Below are 21,360 nucleotides of genomic sequence, written 5' to 3' on the forward strand. Positions count from 1 at the left end.
AAATTTCAAGTCATTTGGACCTGCCTAGCCCAAGTTATGGCCAAATGAACAAATACTATTCATTTGGTCATTTTTGTACAGGTCAGTTTGTCTAATCCGGATTTGGACAATTTGTTTACTAAGTTATGGTCACTTTCTAGGCATGATTCATGAATGAAAAATGTGCTATTTTGTGTCTAGTTTCATTCCCAACTGGCCTCACACCAATTGGGCTGGTAAATTTTTAGTTTTGGTCCCTGAAAGGGACCTAAGTCATGCTGCCTGCAGAATGACCATAACCAATCCGAATTTAAACTTAGTTCCAATACTTCATACACACCTCAAATGGTCACACTTGACCATTACTTAACTCAAATAAGGTTAACTACATCATTTGGCTAATTCTCAAAATTTTTTCCCAATTTCAATGGCACCAAGAACCCTAAATTTTTTTAATTTACACAATTCATGAAATTGAAACATTCTAAGCACAACAACTACCTCCATTGAACTTATGTATATAATTTATTAAACTAAAATATATCATCTCCACTCAATCTCATGGCTGCTGAATTTTTTTATGACTCCTAACAAGCATGATTTTTCATATTTTCTATGCAATTCACACTTATTCAACCTCATATCCATTCATAATACTTAATTTAAAAAAGAAAATGGACTTACCTATATTTGTGAATTTCCACTTCTCCAATCCTTCAATTTTCCTTATCTTTTTTTTTTTCAATCTTCAAATCAAAGCTCAAGGGAAATTTTTTCTTAAAGGAGTTGTGAAATTAATGGAGGTTTTTAGGGTTATGAGAGCTTAACACAAGCTTTCATGGTGGAGGAAGAAAATGAGAGAGATGAGAGAAAGAGATGAAATCGGCAAGAAGGAGAAGGAAAGAAGAAAAATGAATTTCTTTTGAATTTTTTTACTTTATCAATACATAATTATCCCAAATTTTCAAATTTTTAAATATTAAATTTATTGCATCATGCTTATGTCATGCATGATGTAAATAAACTTTTTTCCCTTTTTCTTTTGTATTTATTTTTTCATTAGTTCTTTAATTTAATTCTTGATCCCGAAATTTTCTTTTCTCCGATTTTATTGGACAGTTAGGTCAGGAGTCAGCTCTAGGGGTGAATTGACCAAACTTCCCCTCGCCGGTTCGATCTGGTTTGCAAGTTATTCGATATTTCTTCCGGATCCCTGATCTAATTATTTAATCTACTTAACAATTTTTTTTCTGTGATTTTCTCTTTTCCACTGTATTCGCAATAGTCCTAAGGACGGCAGCGTCACATTTTATGGTTCAAAATTCGAGTTTAAATCGACCTCGCAGTCCTTCCATAGAAGGTCACCCAACGCTGTGACTCTCGGCTCATTTAACTTCTTGTGTTTTATTTTTCTTATTTATACTTAACTATTTGACAATTACTAATTATTTATTTTTAGGGCTTATCTAGTTGTCTTATATGTGATTCTAATCCCCTTAATTATCTGAACCGACACCGGTCACTGGAACAATGAAATATACTAGACTATACAAATTGAGGTGTTACAAGTATACATTAAATAAAATGTGTACTTGATATATAATTTATTCAAATTAATATATGTATTTTATTTAATAAAAGCTATAATTGATAATAAATTGAGTTTAAATATAGTTTTTTTAATAAAATTATGATACAAACACTTTATAGAAAGGTATGAATTTATTGTTACATTTTATATTTGGATATATAGATTTGTTTGGCTCAATTTAAAAGATAATTACATTAATTTCAATTAATAAAAATATTTTTTAATATAAAATTTTAATTAAAAATAAATATAAAATATTTTTCTTTTTAAATATAATATTTAATCATTTAACTAAAAATATCAAACATTTACCTTAAATTATAATTTTATTTAAAATTTTTATTTATTAATTAAATAAAATTTTAGCTATTATATTATAATTTAAGATTAACTTTTTCAAATTTAATTTCAATCAATATAATTATAACAAATTTTAAATATCTAACTATTTTACACACAAATGTGAATTGAGCAAAATGTTTGGCAATTGTTTGTACAGTTGCTGTCCATTTTATTATATATGATAATATTTTTCTTTACATAATATCTAAAAAAGTTTGCAAGAATGACATTGGAGCGAGATTCACCACCATTGTTATTATTATTATTATTATTATTAAATAAAAGATATATTTTTAAAAATAAATAAATAAATAAATTTATATTTATAAAATTATAATATAATTAAAGAAAGGGACTCAAATTTATTGCGTTTCTCTTAAAAGTTTAAACGGGGTGAAATTACCATTGTTATCATTCTTGATATAATGAAAAATGATAATAAAAATAATAATAAGATGATTTAAGTACAATGATTTTCCCCTGTGATTGGAGCAAAAAGAAAAGTTGAATTTAATAATAATAATAATAGTAAAAAAAGAAAAAAAAGAAAAAGAAAATGTGTTTTAAGTACAATCATTTTCCCTAATGCCTGGAGGAAAAAGAAAAATTGAATTTTTGTTCTATCAAAGGCAAAACAGAGAAAAGAAAAGAAAATCTCACTGATGATGTAATAAACGTAGTCTCTTTCTCTCTCTCTCTCTCAAAACTGGCAACACTTTCGTCGGTTAACTCCTTGCTGAAAGCTGTGTTTCTCTCTGTATATTAAAATAAGTTGAAACACCCAAACACAAGGCAGCTTCTCTGTTTTGCTGTTTCTCTATTTAGCTGCTTCGAAAATTCAACCTTGGTTTTGCTTTATCTCTTTCTTTTGCTTATAGGTTTTATTTTTTATTTTTAAGAATTGGTTTCTAGTCTTGTGGCTGAGGTTGAAGTGACACCACTCAGGAGTTTCAGGTGACCCCGCAAAAGTAATTAATGTAAATATCGTTGTCTTTTCTTTCATTGGAATTTTTGTATAGGAGATGTTTGTTGAGCTGCTTCATCTTTAACCGGGTCTCTGTTTTTGTTCTGTAATTGTGTTCTTTTTGGCATTCAATTCACGTGCAATGAAACTTCATATTTGCTTAATTATCAGCTTTTTTTTTTTTTTTTTCTTTTTAAGCCTATTTGTTTTGTTCCCAAATTCAACTTCTTATTGCTTTCAATTTTCAAGTTCAATATTGTGTTAGAAGAGATTAGGGAAGTACTAACTGTTGATTTGATTCTTGGTTTTTTTACTTCTTGACTTGGGGTGATGGGTTTCAACTATTTCTTGGTTTTGAAGGATAAATTTCAAGTGAAAACTATAGTTTTAATCTTGGGTTTCGATCATTTAGTGTTATTTCATGTTGGTTTTGTTTTTCGGACCTAGTCCTGGTGGGGATTTGCAAATTTTTTGGGGTTTAATAGAGAGAGCGATAATTATTTGTTAAAAGCCAGGGAATTCAATCAGCATCGACTATGGATGTGAATTCGAGAACTGAGATTGATGAGGACGGTGACAACAATAGAGGCAGTATGTGGGATTTGGATCAGAAACTTGATCAGCCTATGGATGAGGAAGCTGGAAGGCTTAGAAATATGTACAGAGAAAAGGTTTTATTACAGTTCATTTTATTTGAATTAGCATTTTATTAATAAGCAGAGCTCAGTTTGTATGTTGTCCAAGTTAAGTACCCCTGCTCTTTGTTGGTGGCATATATCTTTACTGGAAGAGTCATAGGCCATACATATATTTATAAAATCTTTCTTGTTGAAACTGCTTTAAATTCCAATTTCTTGTACACAGCTTGAATTTTGAGTTGGAAAGTCTTTTGAGCATTTAAGTACATATGGTTGATCTCATTTTTAACAAGAAGATTGCTGAACATCATTATGTGAAATTTGTCTATAAAAGGTGTTGCATTTGGACCACATGAAGTATTGTATATTTGAGATTTGTAATGTCAAGATATTCTGAATATTAAACTATTAAATTACTGGATTGTAAGCGTGTTACTGTTTTACTCATTTAGTTTTCTTAGCTTACACAATTTTTATTCCTCCAGAAATTCTCGCTGCTTTTGCTTCTTCGGCTTGCATTTCAGAGTCTTGGTGTGGTTTATGGGGACTTGGGTACTTCTCCATTATATGTGTTCTACAATACATTTCCTCGAGGAATAAAAGATCCGGAGGATGTAATTGGAGCTCTTTCTTTGATTATATACTCTCTTACTCTCATCCCACTCCTCAAGTACGTCTTCATTGTGTGCAGAGCTAATGACAATGGTCAAGGTAAGTCAATATTGATATGTGGCCTCTCTACATTTGCTTTGATTTTATGACCTTGTGATTTCAATAAGGGAGTGTATAGTAGTATCTCATGCTAACCATTTGCTAGGATATTCTTTTCCATCTACAATCAATTTTAAAAATAACTTGACAATATTATCTGAAGAAACATGGATGTCATTAGTCTATGTTTTCTTGTATGTTGTGTGAAAAATCATTTTATTAGTTCTTCTTTTATGGCCTAAGATTTAAATATCTAATCATTATTGATGTTTAGGTAATGAAATTTTACTTTTATAATTGTCTTTTCAATTTTTAGGAAGTTTTCTAGTTGCAGTTGTGTAAATAGAAAGAATCCTATGGTAAAGATCACCTTCTATATGTAATTGCATAGCAGCTTATGTATAAAACAAAACCTGTTAACATTTATGTGCTTATGGAGAAATGAATATATAATTAAAAATTCTAGTAAGTAGGATATTAATGCTTCAGAACTGATAAGAAACTAATAGTTGAAAATTGATGCTATGTGCTAATTCTTCTTCTTTTTTTCTTCTTTTTTTTTTTTTAGCTAAAGGATGCTACTGCTACCTGTACCTTCTTGTTATCCTGTTTTATTGTTCTTTTTGCAAAAACTCTAATTAATTTAAAGTTATATTTCATGGAACATTTGTTTTATGCTATTTGACTTAGAACATAACGTGAAAGGTATTAAAGGATTTTATTACAGTTTCATTTTGCCTTTTTGATTTAGACATTAGACTATGTATTTTTTTACTATTTATTATTTACTATATGATTACAAACATATTCCTAGTATGGAAGATATCATATTTTCTTCCTGTTGGTTTTATTAATGAGGTCCCTGTTCCTGAGAAACTGAGCTTATCCCTACTTATGAACAGGTGGTACATTTGCTCTTTATTCTTTGCTTTGCCGGCATGCAAAAGTAAAAATTATTCCAAATCAACACCGGACAGATGAGGAGCTAACAACATATAGTCGTTCTACCTTCCATGAACATTCATTTGCTGCTAAAACTAAGCGATGGTTGGAAAGACACCATTCCAGAAAGAATGCACTTCTTATTCTTGTTCTTGTTGGCACTTGTATGGTGATTGGGGATGGGATTCTCACTCCCGCTATATCTGGTACCTTCATGCTTGACTCAGAGAGCGTTTTTGTGTGTTTATCTTTTCATCCATAAATAATGCTTGGGTGCAGCTACTATAAACTCGACCTCATATGAGAATAATCTTAACGTTTGTTAGATTGAATATGTGCATCTAGATTCATGCATTCATTATATACACTTTAATTAAATTTTCACAAATCTCATTATAAATATATAAATCTAATGGTTATAAAACTTGTTCTTATATGAGTTCAAGCTTATAAGATGCACTCATAATGCTTTCAAAGATGTTGTGCGTGTGCATTTGTTTGTTTTAAGGCAAATCAACGAAAGAAATAGCCAAAAATAGCCAATTGAGCACAACGCTAAGATGTGAAAATGTTTGTAGGCTTCTCACAATTGGAAAGATAAATTCTAATATATCTCATCTAAATTGAAAGAAACTATTGGTCTTTCATTTTCAAATATTGCACAATATGTTTTGAAGTCTAAACTTAACATATCTCTTTTCAGTGTTTTGTAGAAAAATCACATGGATATATTTTCTGGGTACCCTAGGTATATTCTGAATATTCTTTGATATTTCAATAATCTTTCTAATGGTTTATGGCTCTCTCCTCTGGGGAAAATGACATGTGAATCATGCTTATCTTCGAGAATAAAAGCTTTTTGAAATATAAAGTGCTCTAGACTTTTAAAGACTTGCATTTGTGGAACATGAAAAAGAATTGTATCATAAGCCCCACTTTTTTAAATAAGTGATTGATATTTTTGTATATTTAGTCCATAAATTTTTTTAATTGAGTTTCATGAAAAAGTGTTTGAATATTTGACAATTAGTTCTGGAACACTGGCTAAAGAATTGCAGGAATTGAAGTTTTCCACTTGACATAGTGACACTAGCTAACAGAATGGATAAAATTTATTTTTCAGAGTGACTTAGAAAAGCAAAATTCATAAGATTTGATTCTTGTGTCCAGCATATGGAATGTGCCGAAAACATATTTGTGGTTTTATGGAAAAAATTTAAAGAATTATTGAGCTTATACTATCCTTGATACACTTTCTTTTTCATTCTTTTTTAATTTGTATTACTTATATAACCATTCTCTTTCTAACAGTTCTTTCAGCTGCTGGTGGGATCAAGGTAGACCACCCCAATATCAGTAATGGTACCTTTTTTCTCCTGAAATGAACATATCTTTGGTTTCGCTTCCCTCTGATTACTCCCAATTCTCTTGTTCCTGACCTTAATTGACCACCAATTTAAATTATGAATCTTTGATAGTTGTTCTGCTTCTTCTTGGTGCAGATATAGTTGTAGTTGTTGCAGTTGTAATATTAGTGGGTTTGTTTTGCATGCAACACTATGGAACAGATAGAGTTGGCTGGCTCTTTGCTCCTATTGTGCTACTTTGGTTTCTGTTAATTGGGGGTATTGGCATATTCAATGTCTGGAAGTATGATAGCAGTGTTGTGAAAGCTTTTTCACCTGCATATATTTATCGATATTTAAGAAGGGAAGGTAAAGATGGCTGGACCTCCCTTGGAGGTATTATGCTTAGCATAACAGGTAATTGTTCATGGTCCAGTCCTTTCAAATTTATTTGAACATCTTGTTACGATACTCATATTCTGCTCTTGTTTTTAACATTCATCATGATTACGCTGAGTGTATTTCTAACTTCTGACTACCATTGATCAATAATTACAGGTACAGAGGCCCTTTTTGCGGACTTAGCCCATTTTCCAGTTTCAGCCATACAGCTTGCTTTTACAGTAGTTGTATTTCCATGTCTTCTTTTAGCATATTCTGGACAAGCTGCTTATCTCATGCAAAACTCGGATCATGTGATTGATGTATTTTATCGTTCTATACCAGGTTTGATCTAATATTGTTGAAACTAATGTACTTGAGAGAAATTTATGTGTTTTTCATATATAAAATTCTTTGTATATGCTCCTATTTATATACAGGCGATTTACCCTAACAAGGAAACTAAGATAAATAGGAAATAATAATGCAATAGGAAAGAATAATCAAATAAGATCCTAATAATCTGCTACTACAAGAAATTAGGGATTCCAACACTTTCCCTTAAATTCTCATGTATATCAAATATGCCCAACTTGCAAAATAGAGTATGAAACAAATTACTGCTTAAACCCTTAGTAAACACATTGGCCAACTGTTCTTTTGAAGATTGTAGAAAGAGATGATTCTCATTAATTTCAATTAATCTGTACATGGGTATTTATATACAATTGATTCCTATAATTGTGTTATACTAATTAGGAAGAAATCCTAAATAAGAAATCCTAAATAGGAATACAGAATACAGAATATACACAGAAATAATATAATGATTGACTTTCCATAACACTCCCCCTCAAGTTGGAGCATAGATGTTAATCATGCCCAACTTGTTACAAATGTAGTCAATCCTAGCTCCATTCAGAGCTTTTGTGAAAATATCTCCTAATCGCTCTCGCTTTGATATGTCTGTTGAGATGATCTGTTGTTGAATCTTTTCACGAACAAAGTGACAATCAATCTCAATATGTTTGGTCCGCTCATGAAATACCGGATTAGAAGCAATATGGAGAGCAGCTTGATTATCACACCACAATTTCGCAGGCAGGGGGATCTTAAAACCTGTCTCATCTAGTAATTGAAATATCCACATTACCTCACATACTGATTGTGCCATGGCTCTGTATTCGGATTCAGCACTAGATCGAGAAACTACACTCTGCTTCTTGCTTTTCCAAGACACCAAATTTCCTCCAACAAAAACGCAATATCCAGTAGTTGACCTCCTATCAACCTTAGATCCAGCCATCGGCATCGAAAAACATTCAACATTCAAATGCCCATGATTACCATATAACAAACCTCTTCTGAGCTCCTTCAGATAGCACAAGATTTGTCCCAAGGCTTCCCAATGAGCAACAGTTGGGGAAGACATAAACCGACTTACCACACTAACGGCATAAGCAATGTCGACGAGTGACAGAAGGTAGTTCAATTTTCCTACCAATCTCTGATTCTCTCGGATCTTCAAACAACTCACTATCCCCTGCTAACAATGCTTGTAAATTTGGAGTCATTGGTGCACTACAAGGCTTAGCACCTAATTTTCTGTCTCATTAATAGATCGAGGACATATTTTCTTTGAGACAAGAAAATACCCTTCTTACTTCTCATAACTTCAATACCCAAAAAATACTTTAATAATCCCAAGTCTTTGGTCTGAAACTGGGTTTGGAGGAAGGTTTTAAGAGATGAAATACCTGCAGAGTCACTCCCAGTGATGATAATGTCATCCACATAGACTACCAGGAGAATTAGACCAGCCTCAGATTGCTTATAAAATACTGAGTGATCACACTTACTCTTTTGCATACCAAATTCCTGTACTGCTTCACTGAATCTCCCAAATCAGGCCCTAGGACTTTGTTTCAAGCCATAAAGAGACTTCCGAAGTCTACAAACTTTACCCAACTCCCCCTGAGCAACAAACCCAGGTGGTTGCTCCATATACACCTCTTCCTGAAGATCACCATGAAGGAAAGCATTCTTGATATCCAATTGGTACAGGGGCCAATCATATGTAGCTGCTAAAGAGATAAACAAGCGAACAGAAGTAAGTTTAGCTACAGGAGAAAAAGTGTCAGAGTAATCAACCCCATATGTCTGAGCATATCCTTTTGCTACAAGGCGTGCTTTTAACCTAGCCACAGAACCATCAGGATTTACCTTTACTGTAAATACCCATTTGCAACCAATAGCTTTCTTACCAGTGGGCAAAGGTAACAGTTCCCATTGAAGGAACGGAAGCGTGAAAAACACAAGATTATACCATTGAATTCAAAAATTTTCACCTAGGGTCACATGCACCATGCAAGATTTATTTTTATCTATTTGATTTCAATGATAAACAACATATTAAAACTCTTTTAATATGTTTTTGGATCTGTATTTGCCATTTAAGATTTTAAAATTAATCAGATTAATTTTAGAACCCTAGATTAAATCAAGAACGATTACACTAACCTCTTGATGTGCTGCAGCGTGTCTGCGCCTTTGAGATTCGTCTTCAGGACACGGATGTTGTCCTCTAGCTTGTCCACACCAAGAACACCTATGGCAGCCCTTGAATGGCTTCTAAAGCTTTTTCTATTAATTAGAAAATCAAGTTCTGCCTTTTAAGAGATTAAAGATGTAAACAGGACACTAGAAACAATTTCTAGTGTTCTTAATTCAAGAGATTGATGGCTAATCTCTTTGAATTGATGAGAGATGAAGAAGAATGGCTGGAGAGGCTCAAAGTGGCGTGACATATGAGAGGAGAGGCTGCTGGTTATGTTTTCCATTCATAACCACACTTAAATAGCTAGGTTAACACATTAAACCCTAGCCACATGTCACCTTTTGATTAGCTCTAGGTTTAAGTGACCCAATCACATTGTGCCAAGTGTCAAACCTATATTTAATCTTGATTTTAATCATCTTACATGATTAAAAATATTTGGCAAGCTAATGTGTAAAGCCATGTGTCACCAACTCATGGTGCCACGTGTCACATCGTGAAATGACCAAAATGCCCCTGTGTCTTAATTTTGAGTTCTTAACCCAAAATAATTATTTTCTTCTTCTAATTAATTTATATCAAATATAAATTAATTAATTAATCTCTATTAATTAATTTCTCATCAATTAAATTCATATTTAAACACTTTAAATATAAATTTAATTTATACTACACATCCAATAATCTAGATTTGGTTTCAAGTCATGCTAGGGACTTTGCAATTTTATTGCAAACCAAATCTATTTAATTAATCAATTAAACTCTTTAATTAATTAATTAAATCATATTTAAATAGGTGATAACTTGTGTATGTGTGTGACTTACTAGGCTCATCACTAATTGGCAATGAGACATGATATCAACTCTTAATATCATCGAACTCTTTCTTACCATAAATGATTTCTCTAAATCATTTTATGAACCTCATAGACCATGGTTAACACCTAGCATAGCATGCCATGGCCACCCAATTAGTAATAAGATTTACCTTAAATGAACCTATAATCATATGTTACCATGCACTAGAATCTCTCTCATACAAAATCCCAACTCAAGCCGGAGTCATGGTTTATGTCAAACTCCATTTGCTATGAATATTATGTTCTCTTTTAATTCCAGTTCTTGATTAAAAGATTTTTCTCATCGTAAACTCTTTCTCAATAAATCTATCTGTCTGCCAGAACTTGAAACATCAAGAACAATTAAATGAACATAGGATTTTAACTCTATTTACTTAGAGGAACAGATTCCATCTTGATCAACACCTACCTCCATATATAACTAGTAGGAGCCAACACATGCCCATATACCCATACATAGTACAAGTATGAAAGCGATATCAAACTCAAACTACCTATATACAAGATAATCGTGCTATCTCAGTCTAAAGATTATATGCATCGATATGATTAATGACAAAACATTGATAAGAGTAAACTCCATGTGCTTGTCATAAGTGTCACTGGTTCGGCCTACTTATCATTTATAAGTGCCTATCATGTTTGTTATATGGCATGAGACTCACCATTCCATCTTATTTATATCTCATATAAATAACTTGGGAACAAACATGAATACAATCTTTCAGGATAAGTCATGTCCTTATTATGAAGTATCCTCGATTGTGAACCTATTTATGATACTTTGTGCTAGAAATATTGTCACTCATATTCTTAACAACTTAAGAATAATATTTCTAACAAAATATCAATGGACCTTTTCTATTACACATAAATATATTATGTAAACGGAAAATTGGAAACGCCTTTATTATTAAAAATATGTACAATATACATACTATATGATATGATCTAGGGCATACTACTAACAATCTCCCACTAGCACTAGAGCCATTCATTACAATACCTTAAACCCATCTTCTCAAGATGTCGGTCTAACTGAGCTTGTGACAAAGGCTTAGTGAATGGATCAGATGAATTTTTCAGATGTTGTTATTTTTCTGAATTGCTATATCGCATTTGCCAAAATATATGTATGATAATGTGGTAGTGACTTTATATGTGTTTGTATTTTGGGTGTGACCTTGGTTCCTTAGCTCAGATGATCGCTCCATTATTGTCACGCAGTAGTGGAACCGCTGACTCAATGGAAGGAACTACTGTAAGTTCATCACGAACTTCTTTATCCAAACAGCTTCTTTTGCAAAGATTCGATGCAAAGAATATACTCACCTCGAGTGGAATCTGCAATGTGCTCGCTTGGAACTCTTCCAACCGATCGCACCTCCATTACAAATGAACACATATCCAGAGGTAGACTTTCTATCATCGATATCCGATTGGAAATCGAATCGTGATAACCATCCAATTGCAAGTCTCCACCTCCATAAATCAAGAATAAATCCTTAGTTCTTCTTAAGTACTTAAGAATATTCTTGACAGCTATCCAGTGTTCCAAACCTGGATTGGATTGATACCTGCTAGTCAAACTAACAAAGATATGCGATATTCGCCTAGTACACAACATTGCATACATTAAACTTCCAATAGCCAAGCATATGGAATCCTGCCATCTTATCTCTTTCTTGGTGTCTTTGGAGACATCTCTTTAGAAAGGTGGATACCATGTCTCAGGTAACAATCCTCTCTTGGAATCAAGCATGTTAAACCTCTTTAACACCTTTTCCAAGTATAGACTTTGGGATAAACCAATTATTCTTTCGCTCTATCTCTATAGATGCGAATCCCAAGAATATAGGTTGCCTCCCCTAAGTCTTTCATGGAGAATGTATTTGACAATCATACCTTTATAGTCGTCAACATACCTGTGTCATTACCCATCAATAGTATGTCATCCACATATAAGACAAGGAAAGTGATAGCACTGTCACTAACCTTCTTATATACACATGGCTCATCCTCATTTTTGATAAAACCAAAGGATTTAATGGCTTCATCAAAACGAATGTTCCAACTCCTCGAAGCTTGTTTCAACCCATAAATGGATCGCTTTAGCTTGTATACCTTGGAACCATCTTGGGATTCAAATCCCTTAGGTTGTTCCATGAAAATGTTTTCTTCAATGTATCCATTGAGAAAAGCCGTTTTGACATCCATCTGCCAAATCTCATAATCATAGTATGCAGTTATTGCTAGTAAAATCCTAATTGATTTAAGCATGGCAACAAAGCGGAAAGTCTCCTCATAGTCTATTCCTTGCCTTTGGCGAAACCCTTTCGCTACTAGCCTTGCCTTATAGGTCTCTACCTTTCCATCAGAACCAATTTTCTTCTTGAAAACCCATTTGTTCCCAATAGGTACAATACCTTCAGGTGGGTCAACAAGATCCCAAACTTGATTCTTATACATGGAATCAATCTCGGATTTCATAGCATCAATCCATTTTGAAGAGTCTATATCTGATATAGCTTCTTCATAGGTAAGTGGATCATCTCCATGATCTACTTCTTCATGAGTAGACAACTCTTGTTCTTCTTTATGAAGAAAACCATATCTCACTGTGGGTGAGATACCCCGGTTGTTCGACGAGGAACAGTGTAGATGTTTCATCAACGGGTATAGGTTGACTAGATGGATCTATATCCATCTGATGCATTGGTTGGTCGAATTCTCCAATTCTAACTCTATTTGACTTCTTTTGTCTCATTCTTGAACAAACAGATGTTCAAGAAATGTGGCATCTCTACTTATCACAACCTTTTGTGAAGTAGGCAAATAAAAATAATATCCAAAACTATCTTTTGGATATCCAACAAATCGACCTTTTCTCGATCCGGTCTCCAATTTATCGTTGTTCACTTTTGATATAAGCTGGACAACCCCAAATCTTAACATGCTTAAGACTTGGTTTTCTTCCATGCCATATCTCATAAGGTGTGGAAGAAACTGATTTTGATGGAATCCTATTCAGAATATATAAAGCTGATTCTAATGCAAATCCCCAAAAGGAGATTGGCATATCAGTATAGCTCATCATACTACGTACCATATCCAATAGGGTACGATTTCTCCTTTCAGATACACCATTCAGCTGTGGCGTTCCTGGAGGAGTCAGCTGAGAAACAATGCCATGCTCTCTCAAGTATTCATCAAATTCAGTACTCAAATATTCACCTCCACGATCTGATCGAAGAGCTTTAATATTTTTTCTTGTTTGATTTTCTACTTCAGATTTAAATTCTTTGAACTTTTCAAAGGATTCATGTTTGTATTTCATCAAATACAAATACCCAAACCTTGATTTATCATCGAAAGGTAATAAAATAATGAAAGCCCCCTCTAGCCATTTCTTTAAACGGACCACATACATCACTATGTATTAGTTCCAAAATATTTTCAGCTCTTAGCCCTTGTCCAACAAAGGGTGATCTAGTCATTTTGCCTTGAAGGCAAGATTCACAAGTTGGAGTAGGCTCAGAGCCCAATGAGGATAGAATCCCCATTTTCTCCAATTTTGCAATCCTATCTTCTGCAACATGACATAACCTTAAGTGCCAAATATATTTTGAACTTGAGTTGGTTTTCACCATGGCATTGCATTCATTTAGATTACTATACTCTGGCCAGTGGAAACACTTTCTTACTGACAATGGAAACACTTTCCTGTTGGCAATGGAAACACTTTCCTGTTGGCAGTGGAGACACTTTCCTTTTCCTTTATCAGCTTTAGTCTTTCTTTTCTGTTTAGCTATTTTCTTGGAAGGACCAGGAATCTGAGGTTTCTTTTTCTTATTGCCCTTCTTCTTGTTGGACTTTCCAGCAGAAGAAGATGCAACCAAAGCTACCTCTTTTCCTTTATTGCCTGGCATATTCTTTTGGGCAATAACCAGCATGTTGAGTAATTCAGCTAAGGTGCATTCCTGTTTAGTCATATGGAAATTTGTCACAAAATTCCCAAAAGACTCAGGAAGGGACTGAAGGATCAAATCCGTTTGTAGTTGGAAATCCATGTTGAAGTCAAGATGTTCCAACTGCTCAATCAGCCGAATCATCTTGTGGACATGATCCCCAACATTCTGTCCCTCAGACATCCTCATACGGAATAACTGTTTAGATATCTCATACCTAGCATTCCTGCTGTGCTCACCATACAACTCTTGTAGGTGAAGGAGGATCTCACTCGCACTCTGCATGTTCTCATGTTGCTTCTGTAACTCATTACTCATAGAAGCAAACATGTAACACTTAGGTCTCATAACATGCTCCTTCCACTTGTCCAAAGTTTCATGTTCCTCTTGTGTGGCCTCTGGAGGTAAGGGACCAGGAACATTTGAATCTAGAACATATCCTATATGTTCAAGGTTTAAGACAAGTTTCAAATTTCTTAGCCAATCAGACAGATTAGGTCCTGTCAACCTATTGCGATCAAGTATGCTTGCAAGGATATTGGATGGTGGTAGTTGTTCTGTGCTCATTATTATCAGAAAATTAATTGCAGAAATAACCAGATTAATTAGTAAATGTATCATGTAATTAACCAAATATGATTATGGTCTTTTAATCAAATTGGTTCTCCCACTAACTTAGCGAATCCTACACTTCCAAAGTAGAAAACGGAAATCCTAGTTGGATGGATTTCTAGAGGGTGATTGAATTCTTATAATTCTATTGATCATCCTCAGGTACATCCATTATTGGAATTACAATAAACTATAAGTGAGCAACTCTTTGCCCATCACATCTCATGTGAGGTTCAATCCTTTACCTAGCCCCTAATGCTCAAAATCTCAGGTACATCCATTATTGACTTATCTTGCATTAGTTAAGTTGATCCCATTGAGCCAGTAATTATGCAAATAATTTTAATGTCCTCAGGTACATCCAATATTGGCCACCAAACCATTTACATATTTACAACATCTCATGCTTAACAATTATTCTTAAGAAAATCTCTTAAATTAATTGCATCTCATGCAACTATTTAAAATTTCTTAAAATAATTGCCCAATGGAGGGCTTATGTTATAATTACTTTAATTATAGCATTTCCAACTTAATCATTTGTTTGGAAGATTTTATAGCCATCCTAATTACTATTAAGGTCTCACTTTGCACATTATCCATTTAGCATGCATATATCATATAATTGCATACATTCCCATACATCTCATGCATTCATGGATAAGCAGTAAATATGGTATGATCATGGACTTTCTAACGGATTCAATTGAGCCACCAAGAATTGAATCAGGGCATTCCTAGGTGCATTTCATTCATTCATTTTACAAGAGTTGCTGAAGGAGTACATAATCAACACTTGATATTGAATTCTCCCACTGGTCCCACCAATGCTCTTGACCTCCTTGAACTTCTTGCAATCCAATATTACATAGTAATCCTTGGCATACCAAGGCGAATTTACAAGAACTTAAATAAATGAAATTACAACCCAAAAATTATTACAAACTTAATAATACATGCCCAAAATAAATTAAAATAAATTAATTAATTTACAATCCCAAAGAAACATAAAAGAAATAAATCCAATCACATTGGTCTTTTATAGTCCATGATCATCCATCATGCATATCACTATTTAACAATTAAATAAAACATATATTCTTAAATTAAATTGAATATCTCATATTCAACTTAAAAATCAGATTTGAATATGATTCAAATAAATTTAAAATTCAGATTTGAATCTCATTCCAACAAATTTAAAAATTCAGATTTGCATCACCTGCAATCAACTTCAAAAATTCAGATTTGACTCACATTCAAACATTTTTTAAAAATCAGATTTGAATCACATTCAAATATTTTTTAAAAAATCATATCTGAATTTTATTGAATCAATTTTAAAAAATCAGATTTAAATATGATTCAAACAACTTTAAAAATTCAGATTTGAATCTCATTCAAACAACTTTTAAAAATTCAGATTTGAATCACATTCAAACATTTTTTAAAATTCTGATTTGAATCATAATTTAATTGTGTGATTAAAACAACTAATTAAACACTTTAATTAGTCAAAGAATAGGCCTTAGATCATACAACAATTGCAGAATTAAAAGCCAAACCTTGAATCACCCATGGAACCATTGTTGCCGCCACCAATGGTGGCTTCTCCATGTGTGACGCCACATCTCATGATCCAACCAGCAATGAATCTCTTGATCTCATGATCAAACACACAATTAAATTATATAATCAACAATCTAAATGGCAAATATAGTGGCTCTGATACCAATTGAAGGAACGGAAGCGTGAAAAACACAAGATTATACCATTGAATTCAAAAATTTTCACCTAGGGTCACATGCACCATGCAAGATTTATTTTTATCTATTTGATTTCAATGATAAACAACATATTAAAACTCTTTTAATATGTTTTTGGATCTGTATTTGCCATTTAAGATTTTAAAATTAATCAGATTAATTTTAGAACCCTAGATTAAATCAAGAACGATTACACTAACCTCTTGATGTGCTGCAGCGTGTCTGCGCCTTTGAGATTCGTCTTCAGGACACCAGATGTTGTCCCTCTAGCTTGTCCACACCAAGAACACCTATGGCAGCCCTTGAATAGCTTCTAAAGCTTTTTCTATTAATTAGAAAATCAAGTTCTGCCTTTTAAGAGATTAAAGATGTAAACAGGACACTAGAAACAATTTCTAGTGTTCTTAATTCAAGAGATTGATGGCTAATCTCTTTGAATTGATGAGAGATGAAGAAGAATGGCTGGAGAGGCTCAAAGTGGCGTGACATATGAGAGGAGAGGCTGCTGGTTATGTTTTCCATTCATAACCACACTTAAATAGCTAGGTTAACACATTAAACCCTAGCCACATGTCACCTTTTGATTAGCTCTAGGTTTAAGTGACCCAATCACATTGTGCCAAGTGTCAAACCTATATTTAATCTTGATTTTAATCATCTTACATGATTAAAAATATTTGGCAAGCTTATGTGTTATGCCATGTGTCACCATCTCATGGTGCCACGTGTCACACTGTGAAATGACCAAAATGCCCCTGTGTCTTAATTTTGAGTTCTTAACCCAAAATAATTATTTTCTTCTTCTAATTAATTTATATCAAATATAAATTAATTAATTAATCTCTATTAATTAATTTCTCATCAATTAAATTCATATTTAAACACTTTAAATATAAATTTAATTTATACTACACATCCAATAATCTAGATTTGGTTTCAAGTCATGCTAGGGACTTTGCAATTTTATTGCAAACCAAATCTATTTAATTAATCAATTAAACTCTTTAATTAATTAATTAAATCATATTTAAATAGGTGATAACTTGTGTATGTGTGTGACTTACTAGGCTCATCACTAATTGGCAATGAGACATGATATCAACTCTTAATATCATCGAACTCTTTCTTACCATAAATGATTTCTCTAAATCATTTTATGAACCTCATAGACCATGGTTAACACCTAGCATAGCATGCCATGGCCACCCAATTAGTAATAAGATTTACCTTAAATGAACCTATAATCATATGTTACCATGCACTAGAATCTCTCTGTTACAAAATCCCAACTCAAGTGAGTCATGGTTTATGTCAAACTCCATTTGCTATGAATATTATGTTCTCTTTTAATTCCAGTTCTTGATTAAAAGATTTTTCTCATCGTAAACTCTTTTCTCAATAAATCTATCTGTCTGCCAGAACTTGAAACATCAAGAACAATTAAATGAACATAGGATTTTAACTCTATTTACTTAGAGGAACAGATTCCATCTTGATCAACACCTACCTCCATATATAACTAGTAGGAGCCAACACATGCCCATATACCCATACATAGTACAAGTATGAAAGCAGTATCAAACTCAAACTACCTATATACAAGATAACTGCTATCTCAGTCTAAAGATTATATGCCTCGATATGATTTATGACAAAACATTGACAAGAGTAAACTCCATGTGCTTGTCATAAGTGTCACCGTTCGGCCTACTTATCATTTATAAGTGCCTATCATGTTTGTTATATGGCATGAGACTCACCATTCCATCTTATTTATATCTCATATAAATAACTTGGGAACAAACATGAATACAATCTTTCTGGATAAGTCATGTCCTTATTATGAAGTATCCTCGATTGTGAACCTATTTATGATACTTTGTGCTAGAAATATTGTCACTCATATTCTTAACAACTTAAGAATAATATTTCTAACAAAATATCAATGGACCTTTTCTATTACACATAAATATATTATGTAAACGGAAAAGTGGAAATGCCTTTTATTATTAAAAATATGTACAAGATACATACTAAATGATATGCTCTAGGGCATACTACTAACACCCATGTACCATTAGCATCTAAAGCCACCATTTCCTCTTTCATAGCAGCACACCAGCCAGGATGAGACAGTGCCTCACCAACAGTATTAGGGATAGGAACAGAGTCTAAAGAAGTAACAAAACACCGAGAACAAGAAGACAATTGATTATAAGAAACAAAAGAAGAGATAGGGTAAGTACATGAACGTTTACCTTTACGAAGAGCAATGGGTAAATCTAGATCAGAATCATGATCAGTATGAGGTACAGGATCTCCCAACGAAGTAGCTGGTGGAGGATCTGAGTCAGTAATCTCCAATCTCCTGGAATAAACATGAACAACGGGAGGCCGAGTAGGTCTAGAGACAGAAGAAACAGGCTGTGAGAGAGGACTAGACATTGGTTGGATAGTATATATTAAGATATCATCCTCCTCCCCTTGACTCTCATACACAGATGATTGAGAAAAAAATGGAGTGGACTCAAAAAATGTGACATCTGCAGAAACAAGATAACGATTAAGAGTAGGAGAGAAACAGCGGTACCCTTTTTGGATCCGGGAGTACCCAAGGAAGACACATTTGAGAGACTTTGGATCCAATTTAGTAACCTGCGGACGAACATCACGTACAAAACAAGTACAACAAAAAATACGGGGTTCAACAGGAAACAAAGATTTTGTAGGGAACAAAGTAGTATAAGGAATATCCCCATTAAGGACAGAAGACGGCATACGATTGATCAAAAAACATGCCGTAGAAACTGCATCCGCCCAAAAGTGTTTAGGAACTTTCATCTGAAAAAGAAGAGCACGAGTTACCTCAAGAAGATGTCGATTTTTTCTTTCGGCCACGCCATTTTGGGATGGGGTATCCACACAGGAAGACTGATGAAGAATGCCATTTTGTGTCATATAAGACTGAAATTGTGCTGAAAAATATTCTTTAGCATTGTCACTTCTTAATATGCGCACAGAAATATTAAATTGAGTTTTGATTTCATTACAAAAGGCACAAAAGATAGAAAACAACTCAGAACGATTCTTCATTAAATATAACCAGGTAACACGAGAGTAATCATCAACAAAAGTAACAAAATAACGAAATCCAGTTTTAGAAGTAACAGAACAAGGACCCCAAACATCAGAATGAACTAACTCAAAAGGGGATGAAGCCCGTTTATTAACTCTAGACACAGAAGGCAAACGATGATGTTTTGCAAACTGACACGACTCACATTCTAGTACTGATAAAGATTAAAATCGAGGACAAATCTTCTTCATGGTAGACAAAGAAGGATGACCCAATCTACAATGAGCTTCAAGAGGTGTTACTGATCGAGCAAACAAGCGACGCGGTACATGATTTTCGAATGTAGAGACCACGACTCACGCCCTCTACCAATAACTGCCGTCGTAAGATCCTCAAACAAACACCGATCAGAAAAATGAAATAGAACAATTTAAGGTACGAGTAAGTTTACTAATGTAAAGTAGATTAAAAGAGAAATTTGGTAGACACAAAACAGATGACAAAGAAATTGACGGGTCGGATTCGCAGCCTGCAACCCATGACACAAGAAGTAGAACCATCGGCTAAAGTAATGAGAGGAAGTGGGATTAGATGAAAAGCGGATAGAAGACTAGAATTACTGTCATGTGATCATTGCACCGTAATCAATAACCCATTTGGATGAGGAAGACACAAGGCATGTAGTGGATTTACTGACTCACGATCGCAGTGATAGGGAACCGGTAGGCTTTAGAGATGCACGTCATCGGGAAAATCGTGCAAAATCCTCTGCAGATACCAAAACAGTTTTTCCAGAGGAAGATACCAAAACAGCTTTTCTCGAGGGAAGATATCGTAGAATCCTCACGCCATATTTGCCATCCGTGATCGCTGATTTTTTCTGAAGTTGCGGACAATTATATTTTGTATGGCTGTGCTCATGACAATAATAACAAATGACTCCTCTTGAGTTCGATTAGAACTAGCCTCTCCATTACGATTACTACATTTGCTGTAATTCCTCCTCTACTTCCTCTTCTATTACCTGTTGTCCATTTGGATTACTGGCTAATAAGAGCACTACCGGGCAGTGTGAAGATTGGGTACTCTGCACTGAAGGACCCGTGTGAATGTTTCATGCAAAGAGGAAATCTCAATCGGAAAGAATCGAGATTTAGCGATCTCATATTCGAAGGAAGGCACGCAAGAAAACTCATAACGACCGCTTGCTCGTTGGGCTCTTTGAACTTTCACATCGTAACTAAAAGGCAACAATACATTAAGTTCCTCATATACCCGCTTAAAATCCATAAAATAAGCCGTGAGAGACTTATTCTCTTTCTCAAGACGGTAGAATGCCTTACAAACATCATAAATACGGAGATATTCCCTTTACGTAATACGTAAAATCTAAGTAATCCATCAATTCCTTAACAAATTCACGGTGATTAATTAAACTAATTACCTCACCGTGAATCGAGTTCAAGCCGCAAAAACAACCGAGCATCCTCCCTTAGCCAAGTTTGTTGTGTATCATCGGTAGGTGGATCTTTAGTAAGGTGATCATCCTTATCAATGCTACGCAAATAGACCCTAACAGCCTTACTCCACCTGGTAATTCGAACCATTAAGTTTGTGTTCCGTGATC

The 21,360-nt window shown here is 33.8% G+C and overlaps 1 protein-coding gene across 3 annotated transcripts in view; it reads left to right on the forward strand.

Annotated features, from left to right (window-relative positions):
- Positions 1–2,541: 2,541 nt before the first annotated feature.
- Positions 2,542–21,360, forward strand: part of LOC110669396 (potassium transporter 11) — a 47,945-nt gene continuing 29,126 nt past the window's right edge. Inside the window, exons 1-7 of one of the 3 annotated variants that reach the window (XM_021831053.2) lie at positions 2,542–3,547; positions 4,000–4,225; positions 5,128–5,373; positions 5,871–5,915; positions 6,479–6,529; positions 6,670–6,930; positions 7,072–7,239. In XM_021831053.2, the coding sequence (XP_021686745.2) occupies positions 3,413–3,547; positions 4,000–4,225; positions 5,128–5,373; positions 5,871–5,915; positions 6,479–6,529; positions 6,670–6,930; positions 7,072–7,239 (1,132 nt within the window). In that variant the 5' untranslated portion in view covers positions 2,542–3,412. The remainder of the gene's footprint in view (positions 3,548–3,999; positions 4,226–5,127; positions 5,374–5,870; positions 5,916–6,478; positions 6,530–6,669; positions 6,931–7,071; positions 7,240–21,360) is intronic. The other 2 variants (XM_058145715.1, XM_021831052.2) reach the window with 2 other exon arrangements.

Source organism: Hevea brasiliensis, chromosome 4, assembly GCF_030052815.1.
Source record: "Hevea brasiliensis isolate MT/VB/25A 57/8 chromosome 4, ASM3005281v1, whole genome shotgun sequence".
Lineage (NCBI taxonomy): Eukaryota > Viridiplantae > Streptophyta > Magnoliopsida > Malpighiales > Euphorbiaceae > Hevea > Hevea brasiliensis.